At 40.8% G+C, this 22,967-nt stretch overlaps 1 protein-coding gene across 3 annotated transcripts in view; it reads right to left on the bottom strand.

Moving 5' to 3' along the window:
• Positions 1-19: 19 nt before the first annotated feature.
• add3b (adducin 3 (gamma) b) overlaps positions 20-22,967 on the bottom strand; it is a 38,360-nt gene continuing 15,412 nt past the window's right edge. For 2 of the 3 annotated variants that reach the window (XM_073482536.1, XM_073482534.1), the window contains exons 2-15: positions 20,033-20,265; positions 17,247-17,391; positions 14,854-15,005; positions 14,119-14,199; positions 13,035-13,184; positions 12,602-12,745; positions 11,129-11,227; positions 10,369-10,542; positions 7,405-7,665; positions 7,102-7,218; positions 6,511-6,600; positions 5,372-5,495; positions 3,353-3,448; positions 20-3,201 (exon numbers count right to left, since the gene is read on the bottom strand). In XM_073482536.1, the coding sequence (XP_073338637.1) occupies positions 2,945-3,201; positions 3,353-3,448; positions 5,372-5,495; positions 6,511-6,600; positions 7,102-7,218; positions 7,405-7,665; positions 10,369-10,542; positions 11,129-11,227; positions 12,602-12,745; positions 13,035-13,184; positions 14,119-14,199; positions 14,854-15,005; positions 17,247-17,391; positions 20,033-20,233 (2,091 nt within the window). In that variant the 5' untranslated portion in view covers positions 20,234-20,265 and the 3' untranslated portion in view covers positions 20-2,944. Of the gene's footprint in view, positions 3,202-3,352; positions 3,449-5,371; positions 5,496-6,510; positions 6,601-7,101; positions 7,219-7,404; positions 7,666-10,368; positions 10,543-11,128; positions 11,228-12,601; positions 12,746-13,034; positions 13,185-14,118; positions 14,200-14,853; positions 15,006-17,246; positions 17,392-20,032; positions 20,266-21,068; positions 21,249-22,967 lie in introns of those variants that run through there. The other variant, XM_073482535.1, reaches the window with a different exon arrangement.

Raw genomic sequence — 22,967 nt, forward strand, 5'->3', positions numbered from 1 at the left:
CGAGAGAGCAATAAAACGCTTATGGAAACATATGCCAGCTTTTATTACATCAGGTGGAAGGCAATTTTAAAAGGACTGACTTTGAGGCAAGGTGACTGTAATGTAAAGCACCGTGGGGACAAAAACCCAGGCGACGCAAACAGCAATGTAAACAGAGAAAGTACAAGCACTAGGCACACACATTACTTAAGTAATACAGTCTGTAAACACAATGCGCTGTGCATTAAGGTGGAATAAAAAAAATTATGATGAAAGTAGTGTTAAAATATTGTTATTAGATTGTACTGTCACATTTCTATGTTTCATTGTTTAACATTTGGTTTAGCGCTTAACAGAAGAACGTCACAGAAACAAACTATTTACAAAGGCAAACTCCCTTTGGGTCAAAACAAATCATTCACATTATTGACTGGGATGTAAATATATGGTCCTCTAATATACTTTATATCAAACTCTAACAGTGGCTATGGAGACGGGCTTTCAGCCGCATATTGCCATCACCTGACTTTCTGGATATAATGAGTCAAAGCATCCATCACATTCAACTTTCCGTGATTCGTTCAGCCTTGGCACTTTCATTGTCACCATCCAAACAAGTAGTAATTTTCTGTCAATTCCGTAAAAGTCAGACTTTTGTCACTCATAAACATCAATATGCAAGAATCATCACGTTGCGGAGCTCTTTCTGTCAGTCACAGTCAATTCTTTGTCACAATTACAATAAAGCAGCAACCATGGGAACAATACCACTGACAGGAATGTAGGAACAACATGAATTATTACTGTATCATCAATCACAGGATGTTTAGTATAAGAGTTAGTATGTAAAGTAAATATGTAAAGACTATCAAATCATTTATTTAACTATCAAACACTATTGTAATACCTATTATATAAACCGACATATATTATTACAAGATAATATAGCTATGAAGAGGTTCAGATATAAATCGTACTTCTTTAAAGGCCGAACGTCGTAACGTCTTTATATGTTCAGCCACGGTTACACGACTCCTGGATTGTTACTTTTTAAAATTGTTAAAACAATTTCCGTAGCTTTCAGTATACATTCAACGATGACCCTGTTTACACCTGGCGTTAACATGCTTCTCGGGGGATCCGTTCAGAAGCGGACAGCTGTCGGTATGCCAGTTCACACCTGATATTACAATGAGTCTCCACATGCGTCTCGAGTGACACTGTTTGAATTGATCCCACGTCCCCGCGGTGTGCAAATAAACACCGCTTACATTATTTCTGTTCGCAAAGACCAAAAGGGTTGTTATTAACAGTAGCCAACACGCGACAAAACTGACAAAATGTTTTTACACAAAGAAAGAAATAACTATATGTATAACATTAGCCGAATTTACAAGAAGGCCCAAATAATTAATAATTTGTCAGAGACAGCGATTCACAAAGTTTAGAAAGGTTCTCCTAACCAGTGTTGATATCGTTAACTAAAACTATAACGAAAAATGTTTGTAAGGACCTTTCTTCCGTGACTAAGACCAGATGATGACAAGCTAAAAATAGATCCTTCATAATAAAAACTACAACGAAATGTATGTTTTGTTTTTCAATGACAAGAAAGGACGGGACCAACATGTACGGTGCGTTCAGACCAGACAAAGGAAATATTTGCGTTGCGCTACTCGCTCGAGTTTGATCACGGGGTTACTAATTTTTATCCACGTTACTCGCGCAGCACCCAGCGACGACAAGCAAACAACTTTTAAAAGTAAAATTTTGACTGAAAGTGATGACTTAAATGTTATGAGTTGTCTTCAACTAAAACTAGACTAAAACTTTGAAGGTTAAAAATGACTAAAATGTGACTAACACGAATAAAATGAATAAATCGAAAATAGCTGCCAAAATTAACACTGCTCCTCACTAAACAATTCACACAATTGCACTATGTTTTAAGGGAGTCTGGAGACTTTCTCCAACGGCAACAAAGACGTAGCCTGGTTACTGTTTATTTTATTTGTAAAAAATTGACGTGTTTTCTGTCAATAAAATATTTAGTCATTTTTGTGTAAATGATGAAATCAACTAAAAAAACATAGGGTTCAAACAGCTGCTTAGCGTTTGCAGGTTACGACACACTTTTAGAGACGGAGAAGCTGACAGGCCGGTACAGCGACACTTTAAGGAAAGAAACAGCTTATTGAATTCAATGGCGAATTTACAAGAAGGCACAACCGATTTTAAGAATATGCCGTGGCCATTTTGCAAAGTTAATTAATTTTCTCCTCACTCAACAACTCTCAAAATTGAGCAGTTATTTTAAGGGAATCTGGGGATACTTCGGTTACGAGTTCAACGGAAGTAGGACAGCGTGTTTTGTGTGTATTTATGCAGACGACGTCAGTTAAGTAGGCGGTACTTTGATGTGACCCGGACCGGACCTCGATGCGTCTTGGGTGCTTTCACACCTGTAGCTGATCGGATCACTCAAGACGCATATTACTGCCAGGTGTAAACAGGACCAATGATCTTGTGCAAAAAGAAGAAAAGTAATCACGAACACGTAACTGTAGTATGATGTGTTCATAACCTTCACAACCCATCAGTCCTGTTATCATTTTTTAAACCCCATTAAAAATATGGGTAATAACAACCACAAATGTGCGGTTCTGTATTCACTTTTCATTTGATTTCATTTTTACCGAGCCCTTCAGGAATAGTCGATCACAAATTTTCATGGGAATAAAAAAAAAACAAAACATCCATTTTACCAACTTGGAAAAAACATTCACATGAAATAATAGCTGTGAATGATGGAAGATGTGTGAAAAAAAAACACAGTCCTGGGAGACTTACTGACTAAGTGATAGTCATTTGTCTTATTTCACTTCCCTTCAACAAGCTGAAAAATTCAGAACTCAATTCAGATGTTTTCCTAACAAAACACTAATTGTTTTTACGATAAATGCCCTCAGGCTTCTGTTTTTTCTTTTTCTTTCTCATCCTTCTTTTTCTTGCTCTTTTTCAAGAACGAAGGTGTGCGGAACTTCTTTTTCTTTTTCTTCGGGGACTTGGTTTGGCTCTCCGGGGTCTGAGCCTCCTCCGACTTCTCCTTCGACGTGATGGAGATTTCCACCGTTTCCGTAGTGCTCACGCTCATCTTGGATATCTCCATGCTCAAGTCGTCCTCCAGCTCCGACAAGTGGTCTTTCCCATTAGGAATTGTGTCTGCCAAACAGTGAAGAGGGTTGTGGATAAGTAGTGCAATCACACAGACAAGGCTGTAATAATACAGATTACCCCAGAGGGACATAAACCACAGAAACAAACAAGCAACTAGTTCTAACGTCATTTCGGTGCCTGTTGACTTGCTAATTACCTTGTTTAGCTGGAGTCATTATGGGAGAGAGGGAGAGGGAGATAGTAGAGCCATCAAATGTCGTCATCTCATCTGCATCAGTGGCATCATCATCTTCTGTAGAATGATTGCAGCCATCAGTGGTCAGTCATTCAGCAAGTTATTGTTCATGTGAGGTGTATTTCATCAACATTATCTTTTCACTGCTCACAGAAGCAACAAGACTAAAGAGTTCACAGTCATGCTAGCAGGTCTAAGATAAATGCTATTATATACATGCTAACATGCTAGCACTTTTCAAGCTCTTTAAAAGCACTTAATCAACATTTTCCACATTCTTGAAGCCTTGTATATAACATCTAAAATATTACTGTTAAATTACAAAAAATACGTTTACAGGGTTTCTTCATAACCAACAATCAATGCATATTGTCACTTGATTTATTTCACCAGCTAAACTTTGATTGTATGTAGAGCCCAACCAGTATATCAGTTGGCCAATATTGGCATATCAGAGATATATAGGTAGTGGCATATATGTTGTCCGATACGTGTAAATATGACAGCTTTATTTTAAGAGAAGTGCACTGATGTCATTTTAGACGATAAAGTTCATTGTTAAACTGTAAAATATCCTGCCTCCATTACATCTTTGTGTTTGACAACCAATAATCGAGTTTCGGTCGGACTGTAATTGTATGTTTTGATCATTGTTGTTTAATTCTTGCCCGTTTTGGCGAGTGTAGAAAAATGCAAAAATGACAAGGGGGTTGTTTCATTTCAAATGTTAAAAGGTTTTTGGTTTACATGAGTGATCTTGAAGATGAAAAAACAGATTATGTTGAAAATCAATCATTTTTCAAGGATTAAATTTAAGGATATTACTTGTTTATAATGGTTAGAGACTTTAACATTGGACATTGCTAACATACTGACATTTAGCAGGTTAGCAAGCATTTACCTTCATCATAGTCTGTTAGCATGCTAACATTTGCTAATTAGCACTAAACACAAGGTACAACCAAAGCTGATGTGAATGTCATTAATATTTTGACCTGATGATGGAACCATATGAAAAGTCTTCAGGATTCACTCTGTGGATGCACAAATGTCTGCAGAAAATGTGCAATCAATCGAATAATTGTTGAGATATTTCGGTCTGGATCAAAAATTGATGATCCGACTGATCAACCCAGCTGACACTGCCATCGAATCCCATGCAGCTAGCAAAACCAAAACCAAAACAACACTGAACACTGAGCTGCTTTAATAACTCTGCTATGTTCTATTAATATCTATTATCTGATGTGCTTCAAGATTGTCACATTATGGTGACGGTGAAAAGCAAAGGTGCTACGTTAACGCACAGCTGTAGACACGTTTCCCGCCCACACACACATTTTTTTCCGGGACGTGAGTAGTTTGACAGGACCGAGGTCTTTGCAGCTCATTTCTCACCGTCCCTGTGAGCTGACTTCACAGCTCAGAGAAGAGTGAAGCCACAGACATCTTTCTCCTGCTGGAATTCTTGCAGGAAAATCCTCATTTACGAGAGAACAGTTCCAACATTTTCTCTAGGCGGGAAGTGAGCGAGCACTATAATCAACTGCCTGGACTGCAGGCTAATGACACTGTTTTTAAGTGGATGCATTAAGTACAACAAACATTTGGGATATATAAAACTAAAACACTGGCACCAGACCCAAGTAATCAAGTAATCGAATTCATGCAATTACATCTAATGTGTTCTCCTTAATTGAAAAGTCAAAGAAGTTCAACCTGAGTTCATAATTCTTCAGAAATCAGCATTTAACAGGTTATAAACTCCAAGTTTCTTTCTGGCGTTGCTTGAAGTCAGAGATTGCTGTTAGCCCCTCAGAGTAGCTTTGTCTCTGCGTCTCACTTTCCTTCATGACCTCTACGACCCCAAAGGATTTACTTCAAAACATCACTCACTTATAATCTACATGGGATTATGTCAGATATGAGTGTGTGAGAACCCCAGTAGGATTTGATTAAGTATGGTGCACTGCAGACTACCTTCTTGGCCTTGCTGCTTTTTTTCTACTGTGTTCTTGTATTCCTCCAGCTCCTTCTCCGTGAGATTATCGAAAGGGTTGGGGGGAAGGGAGCGAGTGTGCTCCTCGTCCTCAATGATGAAAGCCTGATTGAAAAGAGAAAATAAGGAGACATAATGGTCACTTGATGTGATGCATTTTGCAGTAAATAGAAGTAATTGCTCATACTTTTTTGCACAATTGTCAAATAAAGATCCAGAGATCAAATGTATTGATGTCTTAATTTGATCCAGAGGTGCACTGCATTAGCCTCTGTGATGAAAAAATCGATTACATGCTGTTTTCAGCAACAGGACATTTGGCTTTATTTTCGGGTTGCTGTAAGTCTCAATGAGAAAGTAAGTAAGAGGTCCTGTCTGTCTGAAGATGCCTCTGAATGCCTGTAGCCACTTAGTGGACGTGTTGGGAACACTCTACAAATAAGTTCATCGACAGCCCCTGTTAGTCACTAATTAAAAGGAATCAACAATTAAACTGATGGGCTATTACACACTGAAAAAGACACCGTTGAAATGTCAAGATCACTGCTGATTTGAGTGTAAAATTGTTTTTGTACTTGAATCTCACCTTGATTATCTGCACCTCAGCTCTCCTTTTTGTTTGACCACAATGGCTTTAACCTTCTACTTTCTTGACTTAGGCAACAATTAAGGAACATGTGTCTTTGGTGGCGATAAAGAGGGCTTTCACGCATATTAGAGCTGAAGCGATTAATCAATTAAACGATTAGTCGACCTAAATAAAATGCATTCTTCATTTTCATTTTTTTCCAGTAAAAAATGTCAAACATTTGCTGGTTCCAGCTTCTTAAATCTAATGATACGCTGCTTTTATTTGTCACTTATGATGGTGAATGAAGAGTCTTTGGCTGTTGGACTGCTGGTTGAACAAAAGAAGCAATATGAAAGCATCACTTTGGGCTCTGGGAAACTGTGATGAGCATTTTTCAAGATTAATAGACTAAACAATTAATCATGAAAATAATCAGCTAATTAACTGATGATGACATATTTTGTTAACTGCAGCCCTTATGAAGTTATTTACTTTTGACATGAATTAAATGTGACCACATTTTCATAACTGCTAACTAAATATACTCACTGGTCCTGGGATGGTGTCCACAACAATGCCTGCTAGTAGCTGAGACTTTGGTCCTGGAGTCATCTGGTCTCCTCTGTGCTGTTCTTTTATCTGAACAAATGTATCCAACAAAATCATTTTAAAACCTGGTTCAGGAATCGTTGACATCACATACAATATCTTTATACAGCACTACACTTGCTATCAATGGCGAATGCTTAATGGATCAATAATCAGTTTATTAAGCTCACTCCAAAAACATTAATTGATCAATAATCAGTTCATTGTTTTGGTTATTTTTCAAGCCAAACTTTTGCTGCTGAACATTTCTTGGTTTCTAGCCTCTCAGATGTGAGGGTTCCTCTGAATAAAACAAGCAATTTGGCAACAATCAATTTGGTCTGCGGGAAATGATAACAGACAAAAAACTATCGAGAAAAAATAAATTGCAGTTTAATCGATAAGAAAAATAATTGTAGGTTGCAGCCCTGCTTTAAGAACAGTTGCTGTAATCACGATACAACACCGGCAGAAAGAATGAATGAAACTAGTCCTTTAATATTCTGAGTATTATAATGTTATGTGAAAAAATGTGATGTTGTTTCAACTGACCCGGTTCCTCTTGTCCTGAACCTCTGTGGGATCAGTGTTAAGTGGGACAAACTGGTTGGGGTCCTCAATCCTTATTGGTGTGCCGATGCTGTTGCCTGGCTGTGAAGACTTCATCCACTGAAGAAACAAAAAAACAGATTAATAAGTCAAAACTGAAAGTGCATTTAACAAACTGACCACAAGAGGGTAGGCTAATACAAAGGAATGACAGCTCCCGACATCACTGCTTCCTTCACAGGCCAAAGACAGTCAGGGGGAGCTCATTATTTTTCTTGTTACAGTTTGACATGAAAATCAACGCACCACAGTCTTGGTCCTGGGGCTGACATCTCCGCTGGGTGACTGTTCAGGAACATTGACCCTCAAGTAGCTGTTGGGCGAGTTGAGCCACCGAGTCCTCTCTCTCTGCTGTTTCTGCGCCATAAACTTGAAGGGGCTTCGCAGACCCAGCTCGCTGTCCTCCGGCGGCACGGCTGACACCGTGGCAGGGATCTCCACGTCGTTCTTAGAGCGGGGCTTTTCACGGACGATGGGGTTCCTGTAGGAGTAGCCCGTTCTGTATCCCTTGAAGGTCACACAAAGAGAAAAAGATTATTTTAACTGATTTCCTTTGCCAGAATGAAATGGATTGCAGTATTTTGTTCTTTAGTTGTCCCTCACAATCCATTAAATAAGTAATTCCAACTCTAAAAGATACAAAAATTCAAACAGATGCATGGGTCGCCCAAGATCCACTTACACAATGCTTCTAAATATTTAAACAGCGCTGTATACACAAACAGCCCTTTTTGCAGATGTGCCCAGTTTCAGAGGGGAAAGATAAAACTTTGGTTTAAAAGAGTGTGTCGATAACAATACATCAGAGACAAGAGAGACAACTGGAACACTGATGGGGACTCTGAAGCCAGCCGTACAACACTACAATCGAAATCAAAATTGGCATTTTCTTGCAAAATGACAAGTTTGCCACAGAAGGAAAAAAAAAACAGTTTTAGGCTTTGATCGCCACAGTATGTGCAAGCCAAAGTTTTTTTTTTACAGTACAGTTAACTGCCACCCAAAGCACAGTTTCCACTCAGTTTATGTCTACATTGTTCTGATTAATGATCGAGAGCAGAGAGCGCTTGCTCAGTATCTGTTACCACCTCTCAGGTAGCTCTGATTAAAGAAGACATAATGGTAAACAAGTAAAACATACAGACCTATAATTATTTTGTTTGGGCTTCAAAACAGAGCGACCGTAATCCAGTGAATAACAATTTTTTACCAGAAAAATCTGTTGAAGTCCAACAAATTTGTATCTCTTTGTCATATTTTCTAGTTAAAATAATTCACCACTGTTCACACCAAACAATGAAGCGAATTTTTTGCACAGCGCGATTATACACAAAGTCAATGCAAGCGTATTCGCAGTTGAATTGAAAATAGCAAAACAGCCGCTCTTGTTTCGGGCTTTCCAGTGTTGTGTTCCAGAACCGGGCGGCGCAGAGGGGCACAGCCGCTGCTGAGAGCTGGGGAGCTTGGGAGGAGACAGCAGGGCGCAGAGCTGGGGCTTGTGGAGGAATAATGGCCTGCAGTGACACCGGATTCTGCTCTGATCCGGAGCCATTTACCAGCGGGAGATCTCAGACTTTACCTTTTTAAACGTATGGGATTAGAGAGTGGGTTTATTTTTACTCTGGTTTCCCAACCTGTCGGCAGCAGCGAGCCATGGTGCAATGTAGGCTACTGTAATTAGTCTCTTGTCATTCTAGTTGACTCCTGACTGGAGGGGAAATGTACTTCTAGCAGCACCTCATCTATCGTTCCATTTCATTTCCTTCCTTAGTTCAGGCAAGTAATATATGTCCTTTTGTTGCTGTAAAAACTGTCCGGGGTCAGCTCTAAATCCTCTCCTTCACTCTGTATTATTAGCTCTGACCTTTAGTGTTTTGGGATCATTTTTGACGTCATCACATTCAACACAACTAGCGAACTCCACATTCTGGCACGGACAGATAGATCTCCTGTTGCAGTAAGTGTTGTGGCATTTACCCCCAGAGCCATATCGAACAGTCTTTGAGAAAAGGCCAAATCCGATTTCCAAATTGAGTACATCAGAGTCCTCGCACTAAGTGATTGTGTGGTCTGTTTGCTTGTAACTGCCCACAGCGTGCCTCACCATCTGGAAGCTATGATCGAGAGCGAGGGCGGGCTATGATCACACAGAGCTAACACAGCTGCAGCCCACTCCGGCCACAGTTGTTAGCGAGTAGCACACTCAAACAGACACGGTCTGACATCTTCTGTGTCCACAGTACATGTCAGGGCCTGGTCATTAGCTGTGTGGTTAGAATAGCAGGGTTCAAATTGACACAAGTGCAGCGCAGCCCAGAAATCTTACAGGTGGAACAAGACCAGCAAACAGTTTGTTAGCCACAGACAAGAAACAGAGCCCTGTGCTTAAAGGGACAGTTCACCCCAGAATTTAAAATAACGCATACTTTCCCTTTACACATACTGATATTTATCCATCGAGATTGTTTTTAGTGTGAGTTGACAAGTTTTGGAAATATTGGCTGTAGATCTGTCTGCCTTCTATCAAATATAATGGAATATGGATGGCACTTGGCTTGTGATGCTCAATGCACCAGAAAATACATCACCTGCAGTGTCAGTTTCCAGAAATCACAACTCTGTTACTCAAGATAATTCACAGACCTTGTTGTGAGCAGTTTCCATGTAGAAACTATTTAATTTCTATACCGTATCACCGCGCAGAGGGAAACACGCGAAAGGCAACAAGGTCTGTGGATTATCTTGAGAAACAGGGTCATGATTTTTGGGAAGAGACATTGCTGTTGAGTTTTTGATGTTCATTTTTTTGGCACTTTGAGCACCACAAGCCGAGCGCCAACTAGTTCAATTATATTTGAGAGAAGGCAGACATCTCTGCAGCCGATATCTCCAAAACTTGTCGACTCACACAAAAACAATCTAGATGGATAAATGGCACGACAGTTAAGAGAAGGAGGGTGAACTGTCCCTTTAAGATAATCGGACATTAATGACATGAGTTTCTGTAATTTCCGTGAAAACTGAACTTTTCACACTGACAGCTATCATAAAACAATCTCATTCAATTACACAAACCCCTTTTCAGATTAAATAAATAAAAAGAACAATGTAGTTTCATTGCGTCTTCTAATCAGACACTTCCCGAGGAAGCGCCCGAGACAGGAAACTCAAAGCATGATGGGTAAAAGGCACAGGTCAGGGTTCACTCACCAGGTTGTCCAGCATCCTCATTAGGGACTCGAACTCGGCCTCGCCCACTTTCCACTTGACCTCATTGTCCATCACCAACCCGGCAGTGGCCACTCCCTGGGTCAGGGGCTTAAACTTCTCCCTGTCCAGGAGCACGAGGTTGTCCACACTGCCTGAACATCCTAAAGCCTTCACCTAAACAAGGACACGTGATAAAAAAATTAATTAATCTGAAATTACAAGCCAAACTATTGTTCTGTGCAAAACTAGACGATTTCCCATTGTGCATTACATTTAATTCAGCAATTTCTTACTACAAAAGAAAAATAACATCGCTTCACGTAGGATTTTTATCTCAACAGAGATGGAATTATATATGAACTGGGCTGTCAACACGTGTCAAAAGCAATAGCAGAACAAACGCGGTCCAGAAACAGCAGGGTGGTGAAAAACACCCCTACTGCCTCCCGACACTAAACAACAGGTGTCTCAGGAACACTGCAGGGTTCCACCTGCCTCTGACTGTGAGCACCGTTCTCGAGCGCGCATTTGACTTTGCTCGATGAGCTTTATTCAATCGCAATGTATGTTAGACATCGGCCGTGCTTCCATTTCAGGCACTGCGGTATTATTGCGCTGTTTGCAACCAAGTCTGAATCGTTCGTAAATTAAAAGTAAACTTTGTGAAATATGTGCATCAAGGCAGCATTTGAGTTTACAAATTGCTCTGACCTGAATGGTCCAATTGCATTTCATTACGGGGAAATCAAGCATTTTATACCTGGATTTCACAAGCTTGCTGAGAGTGGTACACGTAGTGAAAAGCCTCTTCTACTGTTTCTCCCAAAGCCAGCAGCCCGTGGTTCCTCAGCATCATCACCTGAAAAACACAGGAAACACTTGAGCTGCCTGATGGCCCACAATTATCAGCATGATACACTGAACAACGTTAATACATGCCCACGTATGCTAATGTGAATTAATTAATTCATGTATGCATTAATTATGCATTAATTATGACAACACGTGTCATACTAATGCAGTCTGGAATTTAAAGCAAAAAATCAGCATAAAGCAAAATGTGCTGTTCTCTTTCGCCCTTTGAGTAATTTTGGACTGTGGAATTATTAAGTATAAACACAAACAACTGTCTCACGTAGTTTTAAATATGAGCATCAGAAGGTGAATTGATGGTGTCAGCAGGTGACAGCTTTTGGAGTCTATCCATAAATTCTTTCAGTGTGAAGCTGACAGTTTAAGAGCTGTTACATTCTGTCCCTGTCATGTATGAAATAAGGTAATGTGCTTATTCGAGTTCTTGTGGGGGGTTAGATGAGAAAATTGATACCGCTGTCATATCCCTCTACAGCCCACAGTCGATTAGCTTAGCTAGCTATTAGGACTGCTAGCAAGGGAAAACAGCAAGACTAGTTTTGTCCAACATCAAAACATCGGTGGTGAACAAGGCCGACTGTTGTGTCGCCTCATGTTGCCTGTGTCTCAACCAAAAAGCTGCAATCGAACACATCGGCAAAGGCTACAGCTGATGACCACCTAGCTCGAACGCTCTGTGCCTACATGAGAGGAAATACCTCTCCACACCACCAGGTAGCGGTCATTCAAAAGGGGAGATTGGAAGACTGCTACTCTTGCCAATAAAGCCACTTCTGATAGAGAATATGTCTAATAAAAAGTTGCAAATGGAGTGGAAAAAATGGCATAAATGGACGGATACTTTCCCTTTCTTTTTTCCGTTTCACTTTTTGTGCAGTTGTTCTCTTAGCTGAACAGCCAATCACAGTGATTTCTCTCATCGACCGGCTCCACTGCCAACTCTACCTGCTCCATCGGCCAAAAAACAGCAGCAAGATTTTTTGTAACCATTTGACCGAGCCGCGCTGTTTCTTCCTACTCCTACTCTTTATCCTACTCTAACCAACTCCTGACTTTAGCTTCATATTCAGCACAGATATGAGACTGGTATCTTGTCTAACATTCAGCAATTAAGCCTATTTATATTTATATTATCCCCATTTAAATAATTTAGCAGGAAAAATCTCTATTTTGAAGTTGGTCGGCAAAAGACAACTTTTATCAACAATGCATTTCTCTTATTTTACATCATATGCACATCTGTTAATTCATTTATATTTACTAACTAACAGGTATACATAACCTTATAGATAGCCAGTTGTGCACTCTGTCCCATGAGAAGTGAGCCTGTCATTAGTGGAGTCCCCTGGTGTTACTTTACCTTGGCAGTAGGGCCCAGAGCTTTCTGAAACTCCACCTTCTCCTCTCTATTATCCAAGCTGCCGTGGTAACCAAAGCAGCTCACGTCTCCAAGAAGCAAAGCCTCCTGGGAAATTGGCAGTATTCCACATTTCATCGTGGACACCTGTTAACATGGGATAACGCCAACATGTAAATAGAAGCACGTTTTTTGCTATCAGGCACAAATAAAACTTTACACTGCAGTGTTCATCATGTGCTGTGAATTTTACAGTCGAGCTTCAAAGGAAATGGTAAAAGTGCGTTACAGGGTGTCGGCATCTAAATTAACTAGGCATGCAGGAGGCTGCTTTTAATTCTGCCCCTTTCCTATGGTGCAAAATACGCATTTAGCAGCAGCCTTCCGGCTTTGATTAAGATGAAGCTCATTTAATATCAGCCTGGAGCGTACTTACTGCAGCTGTTGCAGGCGTATGTATGTGGATGATACATCTCACGTCTGGGCGCATTGAGTATATGGCTGCGTGAGGAGCGAACCCAAAGTGGTCGATACCCAGATCAGTAGATCCCTGGTCCACCACCTCACCTATAATGTTTACTTTCACCTACACACGGCAGAAAAAAGAAGAACAAGCTCATTGTTATTTCAGAACATAAAACATAGTTACTGTAAAAAGGTGATTACATACAGTATGACTGAACCATTAAAGGCACCCCGTGGAGTTTTCTTGAAAACATGTGCAATCCCCCCTTTTTTTATAGCCTTTTGGCTTTGATATATTATGTATAATGGTGTCTATTTTGTACGCTCTCAGCATGTAAACCTTTTGTGTCATCTCATCTCTTGTTATTGTATTGCTTCATTAACTTTGATTTTAATTCACCTGGTGTGTCATCTGGGTCATGTGAACGCCTCCTATTGGCTGTGGCCACTATATAAGTGGGGCCACGTGGTGTTGTTTGTCTGGAGCGCTAACAGCTCGCTGCTAGCTTGGGAGCTGACATGTTTCGACCATCAGGTCTCCAGATGGTCGAAACATGCCAACTTTTTTAATGATTGTCCTTTTAATGATTTAGCCACTACAGGAAAGGCTTTTTAATATTCCCTTCTTCGTTTGTTGATATTTTCTTTTTTGGAGTGCCTGCATTGCCTCTGGAATCACCCTTTTCCAACTTTCGACCCAATTTTTGCCTACATTATGTTTAATGAAGTTGTCATCTCTTCTTTTTTCCTGGTCAGTAGATTTGTTTCATTCACCAGCCAAAGAAACAATCATAATCTAGCTGGTAAATTTTTAAATATTCCCTAGCCATTTCACCGAAGCTGATATTATCAGATACGTCTACTGTTAACCCTAACAATCCACTGATGCTTACAGGTACCGGGCTATTCCAAATCAAATAAAAGAGCCACAAAGATTTCTTACAACAATCACACAAGGGTAATGTTGCCCAAATTCCTGTTGTAAAATCTCCCTGACACTGCACTCTGTAGTCATGCTTGGAAAATGATGACAAAAACACACAAATCATGCTTACCAAATTTGCTCCTGTCACCTCAGCAAAAGACAGACCTCTTGGACTGATCAGAACATGGTCCTGTTCTTTATTGACACGTACCTGAGACAAAAATAAGATATTATAATCCAATCTGGGTTACATAAAAACAAATAGCATGAGTAAAATCCAAGCTTCTGATACATCTAAGAAATATATACGATGTCTGACCCGTATAATGCCTCTGCAGGAGGTTTTCCATCATTAATACTCGTCAGGGTCAAACAGCCTGTTAAAAAGCCTCGATGTCACGGGAGACCAAATCTCTACACTTCACAAAGTTCTTTACGCTGGGTTAGCAGCTACTCAGAGCAGGGAGACCCATTTCACAGATTCAAGGGTACAGGAAACTCTAAACCACAAAAGAAAAGCTCTCTTCACTCTGGGAAAAAACTAAAAAATTGGTTTGTGTGTTGATAAAACTTACTGTCTAGGCTTTGTCTGTGGGGAAAATCTGAGCTTTACAGCTTTACATCTTGACATCGCAGGTGTTCATTACACATTTCAGCGTGAATTCATGCTGTTTGGGAGCTGTACATATTCACAAATGTGACTTTTCCCAACCATAAATAATATATGCTTTCTGAAAATAAAGAGGTATTCCCCTTTAAGCCTTCCAGGAGCCAGAGAAAAGCGAGGCTCACATAATGATACCAAAGCTCGTGCAGCATACATAAGCAGATGTGCAGTGGAGCGCGAGGGTGAAGTTGTACTCACAGTAATGTAGGAGCTTGTAAAACGAGCCCAGCTGAAGAGGTCAACAAGCCTGTAGAGGCTGGCCAGCCTGCAGCGACTCTGTTTCTCCCCTTTAGCAAAAGAGGGAGACTCGATGCCAAACAAGTCATTGACTGGAGTCACCATCCCAAAGCCTGCCACAAGACATAACATCATGGGTAATTTGTCATGCAACAACAACATTAAAATTGTATTTTTTCCCAAACACCTTTTCTTTTTCCGGGGCCTAAACTGAAAGTTAATGGTGGTCCACGGGGCAAAAGAAGGCACTGATGGGTTTTGTATTGTTAAGATGCATAATGGTACTATACAGGAGCCCAAAGAGACAAGTAAGACAAAAAAATACTAGTGATCATTTTTCAGTCAGTCAGTCTTTTTTCACTTGGCTCCGAGGGATCCCAAGTTCCATTAAAAAAGTATTTCACAGATGGAACGATGGCCCTTGCATAAAACGAGGCTGTCTGTGCAGGACAAAGATGTGATTGATGCTATGTGACCAGAGAAAACAGAGAAAAGGGGTTGTGGCATTCCCTTTTGCTGAAAAAAGGAAGAAAACCTCCACACAACCAGAATGCACTGTGCCGTACCGGACCAAGAAACACTCCCGTAGATGGATAGGCTTGGGCTGGGATGAGATGTAATCGAATATCGCCGTATTTGCCGCCATATGCCAGAGTTTTCGCAATATTGATTGCTGAACAGCTGTTACGCCATCTTCTGGCTTATCCACACATCTATCCCAGTACTGGGCTAGCATACGTTAGGGTAGGGTTAACTGGCCTGATGTAGTGGCATGCACGCAGCACTTTAACATAAAGACATGGAGGACTTTGTCTCTGGAAACACCAGCTCAGCAATTTGGCAATAATTTGGCAATAAGCGGGAAAGAATGGCGTGCCAAAGGATTTGAATTAGGCTACATGTCGTCTGTGCTGTAAGCAGGTGTTTACTAAGCAGGGCAACACCACAAATATGTGGTCTCATCCCAGAGATTATCACCCAGCACAGTCGGCAAGTCCAACTGAGCAAAAGAGCAACGATAACGCCCGAGCCTACTGATGGTTGAGGTACTTTGAGTTGAGCAGTGCCAGGTTTTGGCTCGTTGCCCGTTTTGAAGCAGGAAACAGTAAGGTAGCCAAACAATACGTATTACCACTCAACAGTACACATTTTAGGCGACCAATAGACATTGAATTTTGGTTCATATTTGATCATCTCTGCCCAGTTTTCCAGTTTGATCACAGTTTTTTCAGCCTTCATTCTCACAATACATGCACAAGTTGGCGTCCACTTCTTGTCCACATTTTTGGCAGGAAAATCAGCAGTGTAGTGGCAGAATCTTGGTTTGTAGTTGATCAGCACTGCCTGGTTTCGACAATTTGATTTGAGTTTGGTCAGACGCGCCTCACTCGATCCAAGAGACAGAGAGAGGGGCGGCTCGCTTGCTCAAACCGACTTTAATATTTGTGTTCGTTGTACAGGCAAAATGGGGAGAAGTTTACCATTGTTTATTTACATATACTACCAATATTGTAGTGATACAAAGCTAGTTGAAAATCAGCAACGTTCCTGTTTATTTGACTGACTTCCTGCACAGTTAGTGGACTCTGCCCACCATGTCAGATTATGAAAAAGAATCAATAATTAGGGATCCTGCATATTCAAAAAGCTTTTTTATCCTGTCAAAAACAAATTTGCACTACAAACATCTGGAGGTCCACATCAAACCTTATCGTGGGCCAAAGTTGGCTCACGTACCCCTGATCTACAAGTATGTTTACAGGGTTTGTATCCACATTATATAAAGATAAAACCTCCCAGGGAACTCGAGTCTCTACGGCTGAAGCTTAAAAAAGGTCTTTCTCAATGTTCCCAACAAGAAACTAAAGGGTATTTTGGGCTGTAATACCATGTAAGGGCATGTATTGATACAGGACACTATCTTTTACAGCCACTTTAGCTTTTTTTTAAAGGAGCAGGTCTGCCTCAGTGACCTCACTACAGGGACTTTTTCCAAACATTTACAGTTTTTTAAATCAATCTTTTAAGCTCCAGGGTGCCCTGTGACCTCTGCAGAAACATAAGGCTACACTAACATAATTAGCATTGCAAACTGCTGTAATTCATTACTGGTCATGAGGGCTACTTAATAGAAACGCTTCCAATGAAGAATGCTGTCAACAACTTTCTGCCTTTTCTGCTGTTTCAGGGTTACTCAGCGTCACAAGAGCCTGACAACTCAGCCTCTGACAATGAAGATATTCAGCCCGCATAATGCACATAGACAGAGTATACGCACTGAATGACAATCAGGCCCGAAGGGAGACAGATGGAGACATTCACCCACACACAAACACCAACACACTGCCACTCACTGATGGGTGAAGTCAGGGGACCGACCCCTCCCAAGGTGCTGGCCATGACCAGGTCAGCAATCTGCCTCAGAGCCAAGAGACCTGAGGGGTTGTTGCCCTTCGTCATCTGGTCCTGAATCAGGCCTTCCAGCTCATCTTTGAACACCTTTGGACAGAAAGAAAAAGTTTTTTTTTTAAAGGGTGAAGTGAGGTGAGGCATGAAGAAGCACAAACACACCACCATGAAGCTGCATTGACATAGCAACTGATCTACACACAATGCAACCTTAAACTCGTTCCAACACCTCCTCAGGAAGTGTCAAGGAGCACAGCACGCTTTCAAGCGCTCCTTATTACAACTGTACACAAATCACGACAGACCATTAAAAGCCTCTTTGTACGCCTGTGAAAGGAGCAGGAGGGGGATCACATTAAACCAAATTAATTTTTGCCTTCAACAGTAGCGTGTGAATCTTGAAACAGCAGTTATTTCTCTGTGTGCCGCAGCTAAGCTCCGGCATTCTGCTCCATCCGACCACGGTTCCCATGGTGATGAGATGAGCTCCACTTGTTGGACCCCGTTATGCAATCGCAGATGAGTGTGGGCTCGTCTTATTTCCATGCACTTCATTGGCGTGTGTTTATCGCACCTCCTTGTACTTCACCTAACCAGACTGCACTGCTCTGTTCATCGTCCAGTTGGTTTGTATAATACAGAGATAATATCTGTTATCACATGAGGAGAGATCTTTTGCAGGAACAGATTATCCTTTTTTGTATTTATTATCCTGAATCCTGTTTATGTGTGTGTGCACTCCAGGGAATATCAATCAAACAGGTGTTGGGGTCTTCTGATAAGATATCTCTTTACTAAATCCTGTCTTTTTTTTAGTGTACACTCCAGGGAACTGAATCAAAGTGGTGTGTGTTTATTTATTTTAGGAATTGCCTCAAATTTGTTTTTGCAAATGAACTCATACAGATGCAGAATTAAAGGAATTTGGTACAATTATGACGACAACCAAACAGGGCTAGGCAATATACGGATATTATGTAGTTAACGTCTACATATCGTCTTAGATTTTGGATGTCTAAATAACAGGACAAGGCATACGTGTTGTCTTTTCATGGTTTTAACAGCTGCATTACAGTGAAGTGATGTCATTTTGTAAAACTTACCAGGCTGTTCTAATACTTGTCTTTAGCCACTTAGTCTTTACATCCACATTACTGATTATTATAATCAAATATCTCAATATTTTGTGAAAATAACAATAAGTCGCCTAACAATATTGTCAATTGTGGAGATATTTGGTCACGAGACACATATTGTGTATCGTCATATAGCCCAGCCGCACAACCAAAGAATATTTTCATTATCATTTAATTATTTTAGCTTTAAAACGTCAGGAAATAGTGCGCAGAACGTCTTTATATCACCTGTTTTTTTCCCCACCGTCACAATAAACCCAACACTATCAGTCTAATATTGTGCAAAACAAAGAAAGCACCAGCAATTATTCACATCTGTGTAGCCTGAACCTGACAGTGTTGGCATTTCTGCTTGGCATTTTAGCAAACATTTAATCAATCGTCAACATTTTTGCCTGTTAAATTCTTAGTGTTTACTCAACTGGTTTCTTAGAGTATGCAGTACACTTAAAGGTCCATGTAGGTATGTAGGATTTTGGCATCCAGTGGTGTGATAACAGCTGGATGCCCCCCGCCTCACCCTACCCTACCCTATGGTGGCCAGTAATGGAATGTAACTTACTGTACTTCAGTTCCATTTTGAGGTACTTGTACTTTACTTGAGTATTTCCATTTTCGGTTACTTTATACTTCGGCTCCACTACATTTTGGAGGCAAATATTGTACTTTTACTACATTACATTTATTTGATAACTTTAGTTAGTAGTTACTGTGCAGATTATATGCTGCGTCAGAGTCAAATGAGTGGTTTTTAAATGATTTTTTTTTTTCAGAGGAGAAAAATGCTGAATATCGGATCTGATAATCGGCCGATTATCGGTTGACCCACAATATACAGCACATACATGCTAATATGTGTATAATTTACATTTATATGTACTTTTACTATAGATCATTTAGGATTTTTATGTAGTGTTCATCTTTACTTTTACTCAAGCATGAATTTTGGATGCTTTTTTTAAACACTGGTGGCTGTTATAAACTATAAAACTACAGAAGACCCTCTTTCGAGTCAGTGTTTGGTTATCTGATCTGAGCCACTGTAGAAACATGGCGGCGCAGCACGGTGGACTCCCTCTGTAGATATTAAAGGCTCATTCTAACGAAAACACGGCTACTCTTAGTTTCAGGTGACGACAAACGTATGAAAACATAATAATGAATATTATTTTGTGTTTCTGCTCCCACATCCCATCCACTGGACCTTTTAAGCATGCAGTCTATTATGCCTTTAAAAATAATTGGTTAGTACACTGCAGTACTCTGCAATTACACTGATAAGACACAAAAGACCGAAAAAAAAGTGTAAATATTTATGCATACCTACAGTTTAACACTGAACTCCTTGATAATATTCATAAGCTTGGAAAGTGGCCGTATTGTAGTGAGTAAACAAAGCTAAACCATTATCTAAGCACAGCAGAGTGGCTGAAACGACCTTCACATAAACATGGAAAAAAACAATGCATTTCAATCTGTCTTATGTGAAGGTACGCTTTTTCCTCTCCGGCTTTCAAAAAGCGCCGTTTGTGACTCATCTTCACTGAAAGCTGCGTGTGTAGGAGGGCACTTATACAGAGCTGCCGGCTACATACTGGACTCTGCAGGATCTGGGTGACCCTCTTCTTCTGCTCCATCATGTTGAAGTCCTGCCTCAGGTCGGGCGACATGTTCCTGCTGCGGAGGTACTCCGGGTCACTCTCGTCCACGCGGTCGAAGTAGCGCTCCTTGGGGTCGTTGCTGGACAGGGACAGGGTGAGAGACCCCGCCGTCTGCCTCACCTCCACCAGACTCATGTTTGTCACCGTCCTACTCGTTCCTCTGGAATCTGTGCGAGAGGGATGAAACATCACAGATCAATTCACATTCAGGCTGTCAAGGCAACCGGGTTGTTGCTTTTTTTTGTTTTTTTTTATCAGGAAAGATACTGTATGGGTGCTATGGTGACTCATGTAATTACAGGGATGGAGACAAAAGCGAGGAGAACATTGTCGTATGATTGATGCTGCTTTTCGAGTGCGAGGCTGTTGATGTGCAAAGCAGGATGAGTTAGTCACAGCTGCTGTGAACATAATGCAAGTGTTTTTTTGTTTTTTTTTAATGAGGCAGCAATGAATGTGAGCATCTTAACTCTCACCAAGTATTTCTTCTCCTCTACACAGATGGAGGCAAGCTCAGAAAGTGTGAGGTGGAAGTAGCAACACTCCTCTTCAACTGTTGGGAGCTTTGTCAACACTAAACAAAAGGCAGGCCCTCATGCAAATCAGCCAGCATGAAGAGCTGTTAGCACCTTTAGTGCTACCTGGACGTGGGGGGTGGGCGGGGGGTGGAGGGATACACGAGATTCCGCAGCGGGGACTACTTTTCATCAACTTTACGTGGAAATTGAATTGTTTGACTCCGACATAACGACATTAAAACTCGTATTACAGTCGAGCAGCGGCATGGTGTCCGGATAACTGCGTGCAGGGCATCAAATTACAACTTGCAAGCCCCTTAAAAAAACACTACGAAAAGTAACGCGGGAAGCCGAAGCTACACTTCTTCTCGAGTTCAAGCTCCCGTTAACAACAAAGCGAACATGAAAGCCCCCATGAGGGAGGCTGCTACTGTAAAAGTCTGAGACATTACCTGAAACAAAACGCTCACAGGACGGCGTGATGTCGAATTTCTCCGACAGAGGCTCCAGCAACAAAAATAAAATAAAAAAAGGTGGATAAAAGTAGCAGCAGGCGGATGTTATTCCCGGTTCGGATACATTATGTTAAAATAAGAAAGCTCAGTGCGCAACTTGATGCCGCTCCAGTATCCAGACGGAGCAGACTGCCCGCTGCGGGGAAAACACAGAGTTGAAGAAGAAGAAGGAGAAGAGAAGAAGAAGAGTGGCTGCATGGAGGAGGATGTGGGTGTGTTGGTGTGGGAAAAAGGAAAAGTGACCATGTGACTTCACTCATCCACCCACTAGGCCTTATGAATGCAGCGGGACAAAGGAATGGGCCACTCAGGGATCAGTGGAGCTTTTTTAAGGCTCTCCTTTACAACCACACTGTAGCTCTCCTGTAATATTCCGACCCCGGCTGCAAGTTCAGCGACCTTATTGTATTGTTTCACCCCCTCTGGTGTCCTTAATGTCCCCGCAGGAACTTGTTACAGGATTGTTACAGCTCTTGTAGGAATTTGAAGCTTTTTTTGTGTGTGTGATTTATCTTCCTCTCTCTGTCAGTGTGTGTGATTCATTAACTCCTGCCACTTCATTTCATAAATAACTGAGGCTCCTGTGTTCCCACAGCCCCTCGGTAGAGGGTTTTCATCAAAGCTATATGGCCCAGTCATACCAAAACAGAGCACTTCAAAGCCAGAACAAGTGCTCCCTTCAAAAAAATGAGAGAGAAAAAAAAAAAAAAAGTTTTACAAAATATAAGATGTTTGCTCGCAGACAGCAATGAGACACAGATGTTCTCCGCAGAAAGAAAGACGACACTATCTCTGATTCTTTTGTTCAGCTCTCGCTAAAGCAGCAACGAATCGTCCATCGATCGATCAGTCGTACGAAAGAAAATTAATTGCCAACTATTTTGATAATCGATTAATCATTTCAGCCATTTTTTTTTCAAGCAGAGATGTTGGTAACACTTTATAAAAACCATTATTGATATTGGTAAATGTGTATTTGCATGTAAATTGGTGGATTTTTGGTGAATTTACAGTTAAATAAACATAAATATAGTTATTAGACGGCTAACAAGCAATGAAGTGTTTATAAAACATTTATTAAAGGGGCAGTATGTATGAATTGTTGAAAATGACTCAGCAGAATGTGAAGAAACAGCAGTTTTGACCTCACAATGTTTGTGTATTGTGCTGCAGAGATATCTACTGAAGTTAGCATGCTAACCAGCTAGCCCTTGCCTGTACTGGTTCAAAGCTCCGGTGTAAGCAGTGAAAAAAATGTCCCAAGTATCCAGCCCGAACCGCTAGCTGCACAGCAAGCTGAGCTAACTAGCTGACGCCAGCTACATTTGGCAGCAGCAAGTGGTTACACTGGGGATATGCTGCCCCCTATGTGTTTGGAGTGAAAAATGAAAGTTCCCATGTAGTAGCTTTAACTTTATATTTACCATTTATCAATGATAGTTATTACAAAGTGTTACCAAGATGTCAAACACTTAGTGGTAAAGATCTGCTGCTTTACTTTTTCATTTATAACAGTTAATGAAGAGTCTCTTTGGGTTTTGAACCTGCAGTTGGACAAAAGAAGATATTTGAGGATGTCACTTTGGGCTCAGGAAAATTGTGTATTTTTTACGATTTGATTGACGTTTTAAAGAATGAACAATAAAAAGGTTAATAATAAATAGACTGAGTCACCGTGACATTGCACCAACAACAGTCACTTCCAGGTAGACTTCTTCAAGGACAAAAGCCGTTGTACTGTTTTGCTTTGCTAGCATCTTTAATATCTACACAACAGTGACCTCCTATGCTAACTGCTAGTTTGGGTGAACTCAAGCTGTGAAAATCTTTGTAATT

The sequence above is a fragment of the Pagrus major genome, chromosome 15 (genome assembly GCF_040436345.1).
Source record: "Pagrus major chromosome 15, Pma_NU_1.0".
NCBI classification, from domain to species: domain Eukaryota; kingdom Metazoa; phylum Chordata; class Actinopteri; order Spariformes; family Sparidae; genus Pagrus; species Pagrus major.